Source organism: Orcinus orca, chromosome 17 (genome assembly GCF_937001465.1).
Source record: "Orcinus orca chromosome 17, mOrcOrc1.1, whole genome shotgun sequence".
In the NCBI taxonomy this organism is placed as follows: domain Eukaryota; kingdom Metazoa; phylum Chordata; class Mammalia; order Artiodactyla; family Delphinidae; genus Orcinus; species Orcinus orca.
The window spans coordinates 42520213-42540341 of NC_064575.1; the positions used below are offsets into that span (position 1 = coordinate 42520213).

Genomic DNA, 20129 nt, shown 5'->3' on the forward strand with positions numbered 1-20129 from the left:
GGATGTTCAAATTCTTATATAAGTTACTTTCCTCAGAGTGTACTTTATAAGAGACCAAGGCAAAAGCTGCAAGACCTCTTGTGACCTAGTCTCCGAAGTCATTCAGCTCTCTATTATCTTATTCTGTAGGCCAAAATCAATCACAATGTCAGCCCAGATTCAAGAGAAAAACTATCTAAGGACTTGAATATCAAAAAGCATAGTTCTAAGGAGAGTCTCTGGAGAATATGAACCACACCAACCTCTCCACTCCCATTTTGCAGCACCTTCCCTATTGCTGTTTCTACTTTGACCACACTGGCTTTCTTTCAGTTCCTAGTACTTACTATACTCTATCCTGCTAAAGGCTTTTGCACATACTTTTTTTCTTTTTGCTTAGAGTGTTCTAATCCCCTCCTTGCCAAGCTAACTACTGCTAAGCTTTCAGAGCTAAATCAAGTCTCAGGAAAGCCTTTCCTGACCAGGTTAAATCTTTTCATTATATACTCTCACGGCGCTGGATATATTTTTAGCACTGTCCTCATCCCCACTGCACTTTTGCATTTGTTTGAATGATTATGTAATTTATGTCTCAATATCCCCCACTAGACTGGAAGAGGAGCCATGTCTGTCTTTCCCTTCTTACCACAGAGCTTGGCTAGTACTCCAATATTTATTTGCTGAATAAATAACAGAAACAGAGTAAGCAAGTGAAACTATCTCTGTATAACAAAGTACTCTTTTCCCTATAGAAATATAGTGAAGTAGATAATCACATTCCCATATTCAATACATAATCAGACAACTCAAATATAAACCATTTTTCACAGATGACGTCTCATAAATTTAGAGGTCATATTCATTTGCCACATCCTTCCTATAAAATTAGCAGATGTATAAAGAAACCAAACAAATATAGCCAAATTGTAGGTTTTGTGGTATTTTTTCCAACCTCCTTTCAAATGAGCCTAAAACTCTCTTTGATTTTAATTTCTATGATTTAACAAAAACTGACAAATATACCAAATGGGGCACTGTGATCACAGGAGAGGTGATGTCCTCCTACTCTATGCAGGAATCCAGTACTGACAGCAAAGACCACTAGAAGCATTCCACTTAGAAACCCAGGAGGATTTGTTACACAAATGAAACCAGATGCAAAATACTAACTGCTCCCCCACTACATTATCGATAACTTGTCTATAAATAAACACTCCATCAACTTTCAATTTGAAGTGGAATATTTCATCTTGGGGTGGGATCTCACATTCCTGTTCTTAGAAGGTTACACAAATAGCGAAGAGTTGAATTGGAGAAAATAGTCCCTAGTTATGGCTATTAACCACTTCTATGAAATTTTTTTAATGTCTGGGTAATTATAGATTGTAATTATCATAAACCAAAGTTCTTTCCCAAAAAGTACATTCTATTTCTGGTCTTTTGAATCCCAAGCTTCAACTCTACTGTTGTCAACTACTGAAAATATTTGGTCTAGTGACAGACTGTTTCTTACATTCTGAAATGATTCAACTTATTCTTTTTCCTCATGTTCCATGAGGGCATGGATTTGGTTACTCTTGTTTACCTAGAGCAGTCTCCGGCACGTTGTCCCACCTGATGAATTACTGAATGAGTAATTAGCACTGTTCTTCTAGAATCAGATCTTGTGTATTTACTCAAAATATTTATCAAGATTCTTATTTGCTATTTATTAAGAAAAGATATTTTGCCAAAAATGCCTTTTACTTCTCATTTATGCTTCTTGCTTCATATGCCATATGCCATGAAATTAGTGTTTCTAATTATCTAACCTGTCTCATTCACAGTTAAGAAAAAAAAAAATTGTTCTACAATAGGCAGAAAGAGCTTTTTGCTAAAACATTGTTACAAACAAGACAACAGACCCAAAATGGAGTCACTTATGCCTCTCTCAGAAATGGACTCTTAACCCAATCAATCAGGAATCTCCTGATCAGCACTAGTGAGGTCATCTGCCTAATAGGCCCCTGCCATCCCCTAAAGAAAAGTGACCTTGCCACAACCAATCCACATTTTGCTAGTATAACTTCCCTGTCCCACTCCCTTCTGCCTATATGAGTCTTTAATTTTGTACAGTTCCTTAGAGCTCCTTTTTATCTGCTAGGCGGGATTCTGCCTGATTCATGAATCACGAAATAAAGCCAATAAGATCTTTAAAATGTACACAGTTGAATTTTGTTTTATAACACATTGAATTTCTTTGGTAAAAGTTTTCTGGAATGAAACTTCTTCTTCTTAGTGGCTGAGCTGAAACTTGTACCATATTTTGTGCTTTGAGAAGTCTTATCAGAATAACAACTATTTGGCAAATGATAAAGAAGTCTACAAGCAGGTCCGTGAGTATGACCATTTTTGTGGGATAATTTAGCCACTCTCTGACTAAAAATAAAAAACACAGATGCAAGATAGAGAGCATGAAAATCTGTTATGGGACAGTTTCTTAAATCTAAATTCTGTCTCTCAATAAATCATCAAATATTTTGTCTTAAAAGGGTGAATTGATGAAATTGAAACAGTCATTAAATAAGTGTTTAAACCTGTTGTAGACCATACAATTTAGATAACAGTAAACACATTAACATCAAATTTGCCTTTTAAGGAAATTCCCCCAAGAGGTGTCCTCTGACACGTGTTTAATGCTGACCAACAAACATGACTTGTGGGTTTTCTATGGGTGAGTATCTGTACCATTTTGCACCTTATTTCTCAACTCATTAATCACACTAAATTATTCACAGCTAAACATCCTTTTCCTTTGTCCTGCTTCTTGTTAAGTGTGGATTAAGATCTAGATTGTTGCTTTTCAAGTTATAAAGTATTAAATGGAAATTTTAAATACTTGACAAGTTCGACCTGCTCTACAGCTGCTCCAATTCCAGACTTGAACGTAGAAAAAGTTGTGCTACAGGAAACAGGATCCACCCACATTTTCAAAGGCATTAATGTTTGCCTCCTTGGGTTTTTAAATGTCTCACATTCAGCCAAAAAGGAGAGATGCATTTAACCTACATTTGCAAGTACCATATTTGACCAACCTTTTCACTGCTCTAAGTGGTTTTTTAAAGTCTTGCCTTCCATTTTCTATAACTACTGACTCCGCCTTATTTCTACTATAGGAATCAACTAAAAGGCTTAGAACAAGGATAGATCTTGGAATAAATTGAATAGTTTGGTAAATAGATTTCCCCCTTCTTTCTTCAGACCCCATTGCCATCAAATCTTTCTTGATTCCATTTTACGAAGAGAAATAAATAGAAATATTTATTTTATTAACTTGGGTTACTTTTAAAAGTCAATTTCAATCTCAGTCAATGCACTCAATCTCACTGCATTTTTGATATGCATCAAAAATATTCCATCTTCTCTTCTATTCCTCATTTTACCACTAAAACTAACACATACTCCTTACAAGTAGAAGCAATAAGGAAGGGCAGAGATTTCAGACATGTTAGGAATATTGATTAACTCTTCTCCTTTTGCTAAGGCAATTCCCTGATTGAACAGACTACTGGTGGGTGAATGGTAGAAAATGCATATTTTTCAAGCTAAGCCCTTTCAAGGACAGATGCCAAGGTGAGCAGTACTCCTGGTTTCTCAGCAACGTGGAAGAATTTGTGAATGACTGTGAAAGATTTGCACAACCATCCAGCTGCACTTAGGAGCTGCTCTAAAACAGCAAAGCCCAACCTGGGAAATTCATGTCACATCCTGTACCCCTGGGTCAGAAGTGGTGAAATACACACACACACACACACACACACACACACACACACACACACACACACACACCAACAGCAGTGGATAAGACACGGTGCGCGCACACACACACACACACATATCCCATACCCGTGGGTAAGAAGGGGCGAAATACACACACACGCACACATTCACACACCCCACACTACACCACGAGAAAGCCCTGCGGTGAAGCTCTCAGGCAGGCAGGCTCTGCTTCAGAAGGCACAGTCAGCATCCCTCTCTCCCAGCCCAAGTGAGAGGCTGGCCTCCGCCTCAGAACTCCCTGGTCTTTACATCCTAGGCTTTTTCTTACAAAGTAGAAAGATCTATGCTGGCCTTACCTCTGGGGCTGCTTTCTTGTAAGTATGGTGGGGCCGTGGGAGTGACATTTCCAGAATGGGATGCGGAGAGCAGAGGCGAGCGTTCGTCCACCCCATCAGCAGCCATGACTGCAGCAGTGGCGCCGGGGCCGGGGTGGAGGCTGAGTCTGGGGTTGCGGCTCCGGTTGGAGGCGCTGTTAGTGCTACTGCCGCTGCAGCCGCCTCCGGGAGGACCCGGGATGTGTCACAAGGTAGGAGGCGGGCAGGGAGGGGGGATGCGGGATCGAGAGGCGGGGAAGAGAAGCGCGCTGGGAAGCACGCCTAGGGGAGGGGAGCGGATGAAGAAAAAAAAAAAAAGAAAGGGCCCGGGAGAGCTGGGGGAGGGGAGAATGGGAGGAGCAGGAGCCCTGGGAACTTAGTAGGGCTGACTGGGAAACGCTGGGAGGGGAAGGTGCCAAGTAACCGAACGCAGAGAGGAGGTAAGTGGGAGGGAGGGGTTACAACTCTTTCTTCTTTGTACTTCACATTTCCTTAACTATAAGGAAAAAGAAGAGTGAAGGGCAGCCTGAAAGGGGGCAAAAGGCCTGTGGCTTGATTACAGGAAAACTACAGCAATCACAAATCCAAGTTTAACTCCTCAAGGGAGGAAGAGGAGTTCTTTGCTGTCAAACTTCGCAGCAATTATATAAAGAAAACTTATTCCTAGGGTTATCAATTCCTTCTCGAGGGCTGCTGCTTTTGTTAGGAAATCATTTTTCAACATCTGTTGTCTAAGAGGACGTAAATTTTTGTATGAGCAGTGCCATTTCCTGCTTTTCCTTGTTAATTTTTACATATCTGTTTGGCACTCTAGTAACTGTATCTTATTGAAACTATGCATAGTGTGTTGGTTTTTACAAGTTTAATTTAACAAAATAGGTTGTCATTTTAGTTTTGTTTTTGTACTGTATTGTCCCTGACACATAAATGATAATAAAGTTTATGAATAATGTAAGACAAATAACTATTTTCTTTAGTAATGTCTTAAAATAATCATTCACATGTAAAACAGTATTAAAAACAAGCTAAGTACAGTTCTCATCTTGCTTTTTGTGTTTATTTTTTTCTTTTCTTTTTTTTGGTGGCTTGCTAGAGTGGTTTTAAAATCAAAGTTTTGAACATGCCCAGATAAAAAAATGCAATGGGAAAATAGTCATGGTCTCAAACCGATCATTTTTCTGCAATAGTTCTTTGAGTCATTCATCACATATTATCATGTGATTACTGGTCTACACATATGAATAGGGGATGGTCCTGGTCTTCAAGATGTCTGTTATATAGCACAGCCAAAAACAAACCAAAAATGAGGCTGGTAGTCTTTAAAGGGGCTGGAGATTTAAAGGGGCATGAGTAAAAGCAAACTGTAGACATTTGAAACTACCTCTTATATTACGTGCCCTCTGAAGATACTCTTTATTCTGAAAATTCCATTTAGGCACCAGCTGGAAATCCTAAGGGAAAATCAAAGAATAATGTTTTCTATTATGCAGCATCCTTTGTGGATCAGTAGCATCAGGAGACAACACAATATAAGGATTCCCAGGGACTTCCCTGGTGGTCCAGTGGTTAAGACTCCGCACTCCCATGCAGGGGGCCCAGGTTTGATCCCTGGTCGGGGAACTAACACCTCACGTTTGGCAACTAAGGCCACACACTGCAACTACTGAGCATGCGTGCGTTCTAGACCACCCGCACCCCCACCCCGCCGCACTCTGCAACTAGAGAAGCTGGCACACCACAACAAAGAGCCCTTGCCCTGCAACAAAGACCTAGTGCAGACAAAAATAAATAAATAAATAGGATTCCCATAGGATATAATCCAAGGGCATTTATAGGTCTCTAGGAACTTGGAATGTGAGGGGTAAAGATGTAGCACTCCCTGCAAAAGTGAACAATTTACAAAAGAAACAACAGTGTTTTTACAGTTGCAGCCTAGAAGCTATTGAGATAAAGAAACTTTTAAAAAGAATCAACAAAATCCTATTTCTATACAGTTAGCCCTCCATATACATGGGTTTCCGCATTCACAGATTCAACCACAGGTGAAAATTTTTTGCAAAAAACAATTTCAGAAAGTTGCAAAAAGCAAAACGTAAATTTGCCATGCTCAGGCAACTATTTACATATCATTTACATTGTATTAAGTATTATAAGTAATCTAGAGATGATTTAAAGTATACAGGAAGATATGCATAGGTCATATGCTGTACTGTGTAATACTACGCTATTTTATGGAAGGGTATCCAAAGATTTTGGTATCCTTTGGGGGTGGCGGGGAGATGGTGGTCTGGAACCAATCCCCCAGGGATACGGAAGGACAAAGGGCGATTTTATTGTCCTATCCTGTCACCTATCACACTTTATTGTAGCAGTGTATTTACATTTCCATTACCCACCCACCTTTTATCCCCAACTGACTTTGTGAGGTCAGAAACCAAATCTATCTCATCCACTATTATATCTCCAGTATCTAACACAATGCATGACACATTAATAAGCACTTGATAAATGTTTGCCAAATAAATAACAAATGAGTATATGAACAAATCCTACACAGTCCCAGAATCTTACTAAAACAATTGTTAACGGGAAGAAAGTTAAGAGCATTTCTTGACTTTTTGGTGAAGATGAGAGTTTTGCCACCTGACTATTTTATTGTTCCATTTTATCTTTACAGCTAGACTTTCTTTATTGCCCAGGTAATAATGATCAGTATAAAGGTTTTTTTTTTTTCATTCTTTACTTCTTTATATGACTTCTCTATTAATTTCAGAATTCAATTGAGGGTGATACAGTTAATGGGTATATTGAGATTATATTTGCAACAATGCCAAATTTCACAAAAAGTAAAAAACTTATTAGATGAGTATCACTTCATTCTAGTTTAAAGATAATTCTATAGTTTATGGTTACTCAGTAAATGTTAAATAATACTGATCAATCTAAGGCCTTTTATGATTATGATACTTTGCCATCACTATTCATTTTCACTTTTGGAATAATTGTATGATTAAACAGATAATGTATGAGCTAGTAAGAGATATATCTTACTACTTACTTAAGCTGCTTAAACTACAGTTCCAGTTATCTACTACTAAGTAACAAATTATATCAAAACCCAGTGGCTTAAAATAATGTGATTTGTTATTTTTCATGATTCTGTTGGTTGACTGAGTAGACATTCTGTTGCTCTTACCTAGCCTTACTTAGGCAGCTGCATTCAGCTAGCAGGTTGGCTGGGGGCTGGGCTCAGCTGATGAGACAGCTTGGATGGCCACGAGTCTCTCTCCATATAGTCATTCAAACAAGGCTTCTTCACATGCTTAGTAGTCTCAGAGCAGTGTTCTAAGAGGGCGATTGTGGAAGCTCTGGCGCCTCTTAAGATCTAGGCTCTGGACCTCAAATAATGTTACTTTCACCACATTCTTCCACCTCCTTCAGCCTGCCTCCTGCCCAAAGAAAGCTGGAGGCCCAGAGACCTCTTTTCATGGTCAAAGGTAGTCACAAGGCCAGTGGAGGAATAGATTCCATATCTTCATGTATGGAGTGACAATGTCACAGTGCAAAGGGCTGTGGAACACAGGAAGGCATGATTCATTGCAGGCCATTACATAGCAAGCTACCATAGTCTATCCTCTGGCCACAATGGTTCATGTCCCTCTCATGGGCAAACTACATTTGCCCATTCCTAAGACCCCAAGGTCTCATTTAATCACCAAAGTCATGTTTGTATATCTTGTCACCTAAATCAAGTACAGGTGCAGACAAAGTTCCTTGGGTATGATTCCACAGGTTCAGCTCCTTGGGTACAGCACCTGTTGATTCAGAGAACTGTGAACTAAAAAGACAAATTATGTGCCTTCCTCATCTCCCCCTGCCCCATCCTCCAACATTTAACAGTGAAACACGAGCAGCATAACAGCAGTAAACACTCCAATTTCATAAAGTGAGGGGAGGGAGCTGATGTGCATTTAGAATGGAAAGAACATAGTGTAACATTGTGTACACTGAACCACAGAATTCTGAAATCCAGTTGAGCATATGTCACTAGCTCCCTTGACACTAGAGCCAGGGAACGCTTCTTTATTAGGGCATAGTTCTGCTCTTAGTGTTACTGGGTTTCCTCATCTATTGCTGTCCTTGGCTCTCTGCCCTGCCACTGAGTCCTTTCTTTTCCATAAAGTACGACTCCTGTTTGTAGTTGAGTAGCTTTCCCAGTCTGCCTCCGGCCCAAACAAAGTTGGAGGCCCAGAGGCCTTTTTAAAATTTTGAACTGTCTCTGTTCCTTTTAATCCAAGTTAATACAATTCCCTTAAAAACTTTGCAGGCTTCTTATAAATCTGACTGGGGTTTACTTCCTGCCCCCAAAGCCACAGACATAATTCTTTTTGAGATAGGCATCTCTCTACATTGGGCCACATTTGAGACCCTTCAGATTTGTAGAAACCCCTTTGTCTTACCTAAGGAAGTCTTCAAATCACTGATTGAATCTTTCAAAGGTCTTAACAAGGAGTTTTATAGCCATCCCCTTGGATTAAAATTTTATCCTGAAGCCATTTCTTATGTTAAAAATCTTTTGCTGGACTGTTCTGAGTCCTCTATATTTCCTCTAAATTCTGTTGTAAACTGAAAGTTCTTTTTTAGTTCATCTCTGTGGTAGGGAAAATAATGACCCCCAAAAGATGTCTACACCTAGTCCCTAGAACCTAGGAAACCTTACATAACAAAAGGGATTTAGCAGATGTGATTAAGGGTTGCAGATCTTATGATGGGGAGGTTATCCTGGGTAATCCAGGTGGGCCAATGAGTCTTTAAAAGCTGAGAACCTTCTTGGCTGTAGCTAGTGATATTCACAGAAGAAGAAGGAGGAGAGATTAGAAGTGTGAGGAGGACACAACCTACCATTGTTGACTTTGAAGGTGGAGGAAGGGAACCAAAGAGTGTGGGTGGCCTTTAGAGCTAGGGGTGACTCTCAGCTGACAGCAGCAAGGAAATGAGGATTTCATCCCCACAAACACAAAGAACTGGATTCTATAAACAACTTTAATGAGCAAAGAAATTGTGAGCAAAGAAGAACATAGAGCATCGCTCATCACCCAGCTATATAAGGGTTAAGTTGAAACCCACTGCAGTCTCCCCTGAGAGGAATTCAAGATGAAAAACAGGATGAGGCACTCTGTGCTTTCAATAAACAGGCCCCTAGATAGATTCATGTCTCAGGAAGAATTTCAATGACCCCAAATTCTTGCATCTTCTATACATAGAAAAGCATTAAAATCATTAACTCGAGGCTGTGTTCTTTGTGATTAGCAGCCATCTTTTACCAAGATATATGCGTGACTAACATGTATTTTCTGGCCAAAAAAATCATATATTCTGTCTCCTCCCCTGTCTCTTTGGAGCACTTCCTCAGAGCTGTCTCCCAGGCTATACTCCTCAGTAAGACCGTGAATAAAACTTAAACTCACAACCCTTTATGTTGTGTGTTTTATTTTCAAGTCAACAAATAGATCTTCCCCTAGAGCTTATAGGCAGAACACAGCCTTGCTGATCTCTTGATTCTGGTCCAGTGAGAATTATTGGACTTCTGACCTATGGAAATGTTAAAATAAAATAAAATAGAGGGCTTCCCTGGTGGCGCAGTGGTTGAGAGTCTGCCTGCCGATGCAGGGGACACGTGTTCGTGCCCCGGTCCGGGAAGATCCCACATGCCATGGAGCGGCTAGGCCCGTGAGCCATGTCCACTGAGCCTGCGTGTCTGGAGCCTGTGCTCCGCAACGGGAGAGGCCGCAACAGTGAGAGGCCCTAGTACTGCAAAAATAAAAATAAAAATAAAAAATAAAAATAAAATAGAGACTAGGCTTGAAAATCCTACAAGCAGACAAAATCATTTAAGTTACATAAAGAAAATAAATCTAGCTTATTTCATGAACATAAGTAAAAATCAACATAGTTTTTTTCTTCTAAGTGCCTCTGATAATCATCTTCCTGAAATGGTATAAGTTAATCACTGTTAATGAATCCCCTACCATCTGGAAACCCCCATTGTAATACCCGATCATTGTAAAGGTTAAACACCTTTCTTACTTCTACTTTACAAAGCCATCCTGTGACATCATGCCTCTGAGTTTCATCTCAGTGTTGGACTTGAAGACTCCCAGTTTGCAAAGTATCCTTCTGTACACCATAAACTCTTACTTAATACTATTTTACTGACCTAGTCTTAATTTTTACTATCTCTAAATTTTGACAGAACTATAAAATAATAAACTTATGTTGTTTAAACTGCTAAGTTTGTGATAATTTTTTATGGCAGCAATATAAAATACCACCTCTCATCAGACAAAGCTAAAAGAAGCTAATTGTTATTTTCTATACCCTACATGGAAATTAGTGAGATCAGTAAGTTCATTAGGTGCATTTTCTACCTTCCAAGTTACCATAAGCAATAATTAATTGGTAGACTTCTGTTCTCTGGTCTCCCGTAGCAATTTCCTCTCTGCTTTTTAGCTTCTACTAACAGTTTCCCCTCTACTCCTTTCAGCATTCTCAGGCTGCCTAGTCCTGAAGACAGTGCCATATACTTGGGTTTATTTTAGAGCAATACTAATTTCTATTATATTTATCTATTGCTTTGTACTTTCAGTACCAACTTCTGTTGGATTTACCTATTGCTTTGTACTTCCAGTACCACTTTCTGCTTTGTTATTGCTTTTTAAGAATCCATCATCTTACAACTTAGTGGATTAAAACAACAATGTATTATTTTTCAGAAAGATGCGTCCATCTGGTGGATCAGCTGGGGCCTGAGCTCAGCTGAGAAAGCTGCATTGGCTGAACCCCTGTCTCCAAATGTACTTTTACCCTGGGCTTCCTCTTTACATGTCAGTCTCAGAATAGTACACTTAGAGTGCAAAGGCAGATGCTTCCAAGGCCTTATAATGTTACAGGGAAGAACAAAATCTGACTACATATTGGATCTGTTTCTTTTTCCTTAACCTCTTCTTCCAGTTGCTTTTGTTCACTAAGAGGATACTGTCTATACATAACGGCCTGCCTCCGGGAACCCTGCCCCTCTGCCTGAATGTTAAACCAAAGTGCCTTTGTTCAGGGAAACATCCTGACCCTGTCCACCTGTGAATGGCTAGGAGAAAGAAGAAATTAACACATCCCCTTCCTGAGGCTGGCCATTCCAGGAGATATTTGCAAGACTTATGGCCTTTTTACTTTATTCCCTTACCTCCTCCCTGTCTCTGTTCTATAAAAGAAACTGGTATCCAGACTGCAATAAAATGGTTCTTTTGAGACACTAGTCTGCCATCTTCTCGGTATGCTGGCTTTCCGAATAAAGTCATTATTCCTTGCCTCAACACCTCATCTCCTGATTTATTGCCCTGTCATGCAGTGAGCAGAATGAGCTTGGACTCAGTAACAATACGCCCAAGGTTTTGGAACGTGTACAAGTTTACTTCTACCACATTCTATTTGTCAGAGCAAATCACAAGGCCAGGTCACATTCAAACAGGCAGAGGGATAAATTCAGTCTCTTGATGGAAGATGTGGCAGTTTCACATGCAGAGGAGCATGGATGCAGGGAGACGTGATTCATTGGAGGTCATTTTAAATTGATCAATCACAACCACAAACGATATTTTGTGTAAAAAAGGCATAAAAACAAAGGAGAGTTCTTCAAGGGACATGATGCTTTGGGGAAGTTTAATTTGAAATTCTAAAGTCCATCTGAGAAGGCTATTTTATGAATATCTATGCAAGATATCTATGATATTTAATGAATATCTATCATAGATTTTATGAATATCTATGAATATTTTATGAACCTCTATGTAAAGTATGTTCATATTAAATATGTACTCGTAAGGGTTATAACTGCTTTCCTTAGCACATGCCAGGGTACCACCTCTAGTCTCTCACCCTGACCTCTGTTTCTCTACTCTGTGCCAGGAGAGCCCAGGCTTGGAAATCAAATAAAATTATACTTGAATTCACTACCTCTGAGTAATGATCTTATTTAAGTTAGTTTAACCTTTCAAAACCTCAGTTGTCTAACTAGTCTGTAAAACAGAGTAATAATACCTACCTTATGGAGTATTTATTATAATTTAATGAGAAAATATATGGAATGTAACTATCAGTGACTGGCATATAGACTTGCCATAAACATAAGCTTTTTTATCACTCTCCTCTTTTAGCTCTATTGGAAGGAAAACCAGGGGACAGGCATCACTGAACTAGGCTAGAAGCACAATGGGCCAGAGCATGTTTGTATTTTTAACTCATTAATTCATCTACATTCACCTTACAGTTATTATATAGTACATCTCAGGTGTGTAGTCTGTATGCTTAATTCAAGAAGTCTAGGGTATCTCAGCAGGCCTGAGGGAGTTGTATTTATGCATGAATGGGGACTTCTCTGGCAGTCCAGTGATTAAGACTCAGCACTGCCAATGCAGGGGACACAGGTTCAATCCCTGGTCAGGGAACTAATATCCCACATGCCACGTGGCGTGGCCAAAAGAATAAAAAAATATGCATGAATGTTCCTAAGGTTTTTGGAAATGCCCAGTAAAAAGGACTTTGAGGAAATAGAGATTTAGATTTCACACGAAGGATGAAATATGAATGCCCCTTCATTATATGCATACCCTGAAAAAGCAGGAAACTGGTTCTTAAGTGAGGAAAACTTGAAGGATGGGTACACACTCTGCTAAGACTAGGGTAAATATGTTTACCTTCAGCTCTGAGGGATTTTGTTTACTTCTCCAGCAAACAGAATTATAACTCTGAGAAAATAAGGCCATGTTCTGAAGTTGAAAGAGTGCAACATTTTGCAAAAACAATAGAGGAGGGTTGAAATCTTGACTATAGTCATAGAAGAGTTGTTTTTTTCAATTAATTAGTCCTAGATTGTCTCTTATTGTCTCAGTTTCATCAGCAAAATGGGAGATAGCTATCCTACATCTCACAGGATGCTAATAAGAGTAAAATAAGGTCCAAGCTCTATAAGCACACCACAACAGAACAGAGTGAAATGCAAAGTTCCATAGACAAAATTTGACTTGAAGTTGTGTGGAACTTTTCTTGTTGATCCAAAACTGATAGTTAGGGTCCAAAACTGAGGCCAAAAAAAAGCAGTAAGTATCTCCACATACTAAATCAGCAGAACTGGCCCTTCAATAACCCAATACCCCAATCCGTATAAACAGGAGAATGAGAAGGAGGAAAATGGAAATTATTGAAGTCATGAATTGTTGGCTTAGGGAGTTCTTCTGTGGCTTCTCCCTGCCCTTTTCTGAAAAGTCAAGTGAGAAGTGCTCTAATAATAATTTGCAAAGTTTGGATGTATCTGCATAAAAAGAAAACTAACACCTCATTTTCAAATTAGGACACAGATTACCTGCTCTTCCCAAAGTCTGTGTGAACAGGAAAAAAAGAATTGGTGAATTATGGCAGGGCAAACAGAAAGGCCTGTGGTGTAGCTCAGCTATCACTCCTGCTTTGATGAGAATGTGAGTTTCTTGTAGGCCAATGTAGCACCACAAAAATTAGCTGGGCTTGTGCCATCATGATGGCAGCAACAAAAGAGGCTAACTGCTGGGTGAAAAAACTCCAGCAGCCAGAGCCCATGGGGTATTCCACTGAGTACAAGAGCTGAGGAGGACTGGAAGAAGTTAAGCAGGACACCATAGATTGGGAAGGCCCTAAAGAACTCACATTTGTGCCTCCTCTAGAAATCCAGTATTTGAGTGCCTGCTGTGGAGAGAGTATTGTCAATGGCCAGTCAGTGTTGGCCCAAGAGTTACTATCAAAGAACACAAGGAAGACTACAACAGCCCATTGACTCCCTCCAACTCCTCCCTGTGTCCACTTCTTGGAGGAGGTAGAAACTAGAAAAGGGTGGAAGGACCTGAAGCCCAGAGGTAAACTACATTCTTTCCCCCAAGGTGGAAAATGGGAAAGAGGCAAAAGGAAGACCATACCCCCTCCCCATTTCAGGTCCTTCAAGCCACAATACTAGCAGATGACAGAAAAGAGGAAATCTTTGATTTGGATATGAAATTGGAGTTTTAGACTGGATGGATTTTTAATGACTGAAATTGACAAGGAAGTTATAGAACCTACCCAAGATATGATGATGTGATAAGATATGTTACAGGAGACAAGTGAGAATTTAAAATGGCCCTATTAGGGGCAGTATTTGTAGGAAACTATAATTGTTTCTTATCTATACCTTGGTAAGTTCTGTTTGTTTAATAACTTGTAGAGATAGATGATTAGATCAATAGATAGATATGGATAAATGTAGAAATATATATGATTGTTGCCTCAAATTCAAGCTTTTCCTTGATTCAAATATTTTTGATAAATAAATATAAGAGTTTGGTACTAAATGCTGAGGCTACAAAGATGACAGGGCATTTAAGAGGTAATTGGGGTTAGGACTTCTTTGTTAGTCCAGTGGCTAAGACTCTGCATACCCAGTGCAGGGGGCCCAGGTTCAATCCCTGGTCAGGGAACTAGATCCCACATGCCACAACTAAAGATTCTGCATGTCGCAACTAAAAGATTCCACATGCTGCAACTAAAAGTTGCTGCAACGAAGATCCCTCACACAGCAAGGAAGATCCCGTGTACCACAGCTAAGACCTGGTGCAGCCAAATAAATAACTACTTTTTTAAAAAAAGAGGTAATTGAGGTTAAATGAAGTCCTAATGGTGGGACCCTAATCCAATGACATTCATGTCCTTATAAGAAGAGCCACCAGAGAGCTAGCTTGCTCCCTCTTTCTTTCTTTCTCTTTCTCTCTCTGTCTCTCTCTTTCTCTCCATGAATTTGCACTGAGGAAAGACCATGTGAGGATACAATGAGAAGACAGCCATCTGCAAGCCAGGAAAAAGTCCTCACCAGAAACTGAGCCCTTGATCTTAGACTTCCAGCCTTCAGAATTGTGAGGAAATAAACTTCTGCTGTTTAAACCATCTGTGGCATTTTGTTATGGCAGCTTGAGCTAATAAAATCTACATAGAATAAGATTGCTTTTTAAAAATCCTTTTAGCCCTTGGAGGTACACATACACACATTTCACGGATAAACCTATTTGAGACCATAGAAGCAGTTGATTAATGTAAAAACACATTTTATGATAAGAAACCTACTTTTCCGATGGTTTCAGAAAACATTTGGGTAAGAAAAATACCTATTACCTCTTTAGAAGTTGGTATTCCCAGCATTTCTTCCTGTGAGATACAGAACCACATTCTAGTTTTCATTTCCACACTTCTAGGCTTTTTTCATTTCTACTTCTAGCCCTTTGAATGGTCTATCTGCCTGATACTTAAGTGCAACATCCCAGTTTATTTAACCAGTCCTCTATTTTTTAATTTTTCAGACTTGTTGCAGTATTTTTCTATTCATTCATTCAGCAAATGTTTATTAGGTACCTTCTATGTGCCAGGCACTGTTTAAGGAGTTACAATATCCCTGACCTCATTATAATGAAAAATATAGGTAACAGTTTAACAAGGATATATAATATATCAGATGGTGATAAATGTTGTAAAAGAAATAAAGCAGGGTAAGGGAAAATGGCAAAGATGGGTGGAGGAAGCACATTGCTTTTTTACATGGAGGAGCTAGGATAGGCTTCATTGACATTTAAACAGGTATGAACAGCAAGGCCCTGAGAAGGGAGCATGCTTGGTATATGCAGGAACAGCAAGGAAGCCTGAGCAAACTGAGCTGGGGGGTTGGGGTAGGGGGTGGGGGAGTAAAAGATGAGATCAGAGAAGTTTGGCATGTACCCCAGATGGGGCAGATCATATGAGGCCAGTTTGGTATATCTTCTGAGTTGAGAAAACTTTGGAACTCTTGTTGGCTTTTGAGCAGAGGAGTGATGATATTGTAAAGGAGCAGGACCCTATAAGCCCTTCCCAAGACAGACCTTCCCCCATATCCTCTGCTTTAGCTCCTCTCTGAAGTACCTAGATAACAGTATTTGATGCTCATTTCCTGAGTTGTTTTATAGATGTGAAAACCCCCCACCAAATGGAAGATATTAACTACTTGATGACTGTGAGCACATAGCTCCAGGCCTCTTGGAGCCAAAAGATTGATAATGTTAACCCCTGTGACACCACCCTGTTCCCTCACCATCAGCCAGTCAGAGACTGTGCACAAGCTGATCACATACCCTGCAACCACCTCCCTCACCTGGCTTTTAAAAATGCTTTTCCAAAATTTTGGGGGAGCTCAGGCTTTTTCAGGGCAGGAGTCACCTGTCTCCTTACAGGGCCCTGCAATAAACCTTTCTCTGCTCCAAACTCCAACATTTTGGTTTGTTTGGCCTCACTGCGCACTGGGCACACGAACTTGTGCTAACAATATGACATAGACTTTATTTTTTTTAATATTTATTTATTTATTTATTTTTATTTGATTGTGCCAGGTCTTAGTTGCGGTAGGCAGGCTCCTTAGTTGTGGCTCGACGGCTCCTTAGTTGTGGCATGTGGGCTCCTCAGCTGTGGTATGCGAACTCTTAGTTGCGGCATGCATGTGGGATCTAGTTCCCCAACCAGGGATCAAACCCAGGCCCTCTGTATTGGGAGCGCAGAGTTTTAAACACTGCACCACCAGGGAAGTCCCAACATAGACTTTATAAGGATCACAAGGGCTACTATGTTAAAATTGGACTCTAGGTAAGAAAGACAGAAGCAGTGGAGGTGGAAAAAAAGGGATCAGATTCTGGATATCTTATGAAAGCAAATCTAACATGATTTCCTTATGGATTTCACATAGTTTATGAAAAACAGAAGTTAAGGATGACATCAATCTATCTTAGAACACTTTTCTGATTATTTATTCCTGAAAAAGGTTTTGAAGTGGTAGGCTGGATCAAAGGATATGCACATTTTATTTTATTTTTTAAATATTTGTTTATTTGGCTGTGCCAAGTCTTCGTTGCGGCACACAGGATCTTCATTGCCGCATGCAAGATCTGCATTGGGGCATGTGGAATCTTTAGTTGTGACATGCAAACTCTTAGTTGCAGCATGTGGGATCTAGTTCCCTGACCAGGGATTGAACCTGGGCCCCCTGCATTGGAAGCATGGAGTCTTAGCCACTGGACCACCAGGGAAGTCCTCAAAGACTATGCACATTTTAAAATCTTTGGATATATATTGTCAGTTGCTCTTTAGAACCTGAGAACAATTTTTTACCCTCACTTGTGGTGTCTCACACTGTACATTTTTCAGCAGCCAACGAAAATAACATTATTTTTACTGTGGATAGTTTAATAGGAAATATGTTATTTTTGTAATTTACTTTATTCTTGATGATTCTGAATATTATTTTTGATCATTGGTATTGGACATTTTTCCACTGGGGAGTTCATCTTTTTGTTATCATTTATAGTTTTATTTATAAATTTAATATACATTTTATTTATTGATTGATAAAACCTATTCCCTTTTCCTCCTGGGAATTCAGCTAAACTATACTTCCCAGCCATCTTTGCATTTAGGGTCTTCATATGTCCAAATTTTGGCCAATGGAAGGTTGGTAGAAGTGTTATAGACTACTTTTAGACCAGGCCATAAAAACCTCCCTTACATCATCCTCCATGCTCTTTTCCCCTCTAAGATAGAATGTAGGAGATGACTCCCAAGGAGACTGGGGGAGTTACATGTTGAAAATGGCACAAGGAAGGAAGGATCTTGAGATACTACATCATTGCATATAGAAGAATTGCCCAGAAAGAACACCAGTTTTGCAGTGTTTTATGAGCAAGAACTATACTTCATTGTGTTAAGCCACTGAAATTTCAGAGTTTATTTATTACAGCAGGAGGTGTTTTTCCTAATTAATAAAGACATATATATTAAAGAGTTATAAAGAATTTATCTTCATATAGTAAATATATTTATCTTTTGTCTGTGTGAAGAACTGTAAAATTTTCTTCTCTGAATGTATACTGACATCCATGCTCCCTCATACTGAGAGACTAATCCATTCCTCTAAATTCTTTCTTTGAGTTGACAATTCCAAGAACAGGACACAATGGACTGAAAATGGCCAAATGCTCTCATGCATGCACACACATGCACACACGTGCATGCATGCACACACGCACGTATTTTCTGAAAGACTACCACACTTGCCTGAATGGTCACCAGAATTGCAACTGGAGCTCTGCTACTTTTGTTTCTTTGCCATATAAAACCCCCCTTGTTTCCCATTTTCCAGGAAACACTTCCTTTGGTTATTCTTCCTATTGCAACAGCCTGAATAACATACCCATCCTTGAGTCCTGGACAGCTTTTAAAAGTTAGACACGTAGTAAATACAGTATATATTTTTCCTAGCTTATTGTTTGTCTTTTGATTTTGTCTGTGTTGAAAATATGTTTAATGGTTGTCTAATTTTCCACTATAAGCTGTCTCTGTATATGATCTTTCTTTATATTCTCTGTAATTTAGAGCCCATGAAATATCAAACTGTCTTCTTTTGCTGGTAGAACTCCTATCCTCATTCTTTCTCAATTTGGTTACACCCAGAATATAGGATGCATGAGAGAACAATGTGCCATTTCTTGCTTTGTCCCTCTCATGCTTCATTCACTCTCAAGACTATTCTCCCTTTTGGTTATCTAACTCTTAAGGTTATGCTTCAGGTCACTCAGTCTTTCAGAGGGATCCTGCCTTGTCTGGCTGGTCAGTTTGTCATTGACCTCACTTGTCACATATTCTCACTGATCGTCCTGTTCACTCTAGTCAACACTAACAGGTCAAGCTAGCTAAACTCATCACAAAAGCTGCCTGCATGAAGTATAAAATGGCTTTCACTAGGCTAAAATAAAGCTGTCAGCAATACTGCATTTCTTTGTGAAGCCTCCAGGGGAGAATCCAGTTTCTTACCTTTTTCAGCTTTAAGAGACCACCAGTATTCCTCGCTTGTGTTCCTTTCTTCCATCTTCAAAGCCATCATCTTCAAATCTGCCCCTGACTCTCCTGCCTTCTTTCACTTACAAGGACCCTTGTGATTATTCACTTGGCTAATAAAGGATAACCTTTCCATCTCAGTATTCTTAATTTGATCATATCTGTAAAGTCCCAATTGCCATGTAAGGTAACATAGTCATATGTTCCGGGGTTTATTATATGGGCAGACATCCATTATTCTACATCTCACAGGAGAATTTCAACACAATGCAAAGCCTTCTGCATGATCTCTTCCTGACTCTGAAATGGTGTCTAGTCATGGACCACTCAGTGTAGAAATTTTTTCAGACAAAAATCTTTCTTCTTTACTTCTTCATTTTTTTCCCTAATTACTATGAGTTGGTTAACATAAGTTAAAAAAATCTAGCAGAACCTAAAATATATAAAAACAAAAGTCAGAATATTGCACAAGAAATAACCCCTTGATAGAAACAACATTAACTTCAATTCAGAGTTATAATTAGAGATAAATAGGTAACTTTTGGTTGGGCTGATACAAGAAATATCTGTACTTACATATGATTTGCTTTTGGTTTCTTAAAGTTTTAAAGTCTCTCTTGAAGATAATAATATAAATTTCCATTTAGGAAACATTGATTAAAAGAAAACATATAAACTCTAAATAATATTTCCTCCGTTTTGTTTTCTCCTATTTCAAATGAACCAGAGGATCAGAAACATAAATCAATATTATATTTGCAGGATCAGTACAACAATATAAAATTTTAAAATATTAGAAATATTAGAAATTCTTTCATTAAAAATAATATTAGAGAGAGTTTCAAATTCAACCATGTAGTTTGTTTGTTTTCTCCTAGAAGCTATTGTTATCATCTACCCTTTTCTACATTTATAAAAATCACTTATTGATTGCTTACTTAGTACCAAGCACTATCATTAGTGTGGGTACATGAAAATAGATAAAGCATGAGTTCTAATTATGAGAAGTTTACAGTCTAGTGTGACATATACTTTAAAAATTAAATATTTCTGCAC

The 20129-nt window shown here is 39.1% G+C and overlaps 1 protein-coding gene and 1 non-coding gene across 2 annotated transcripts in view; both read right to left on the reverse strand.

Moving 5' to 3' along the window:
* Positions 1-4336, reverse strand: part of PIP4P2 (phosphatidylinositol-4,5-bisphosphate 4-phosphatase 2) — an 84978-nt gene extending 80642 nt beyond the window's left edge. Inside the window, exon 1 of the mRNA XM_004283222.2 lies at positions 4098-4336. Within this exon, the coding sequence (XP_004283270.1) occupies positions 4098-4203 (106 nt within the window). The 5' untranslated portion in view covers positions 4204-4336. The remainder of the gene's footprint in view (positions 1-4097) is intronic.
* A 12860-nt stretch (positions 4337-17196) lies between these two features.
* On the reverse strand, positions 17197-17269 carry TRNAW-CCA (transfer RNA tryptophan (anticodon CCA)). The gene has a single exon. It is a non-coding gene; the product is annotated as a tRNA-Trp (tRNA).
* Between the last annotated feature and the right edge of the window lie 2860 nt (positions 17270-20129).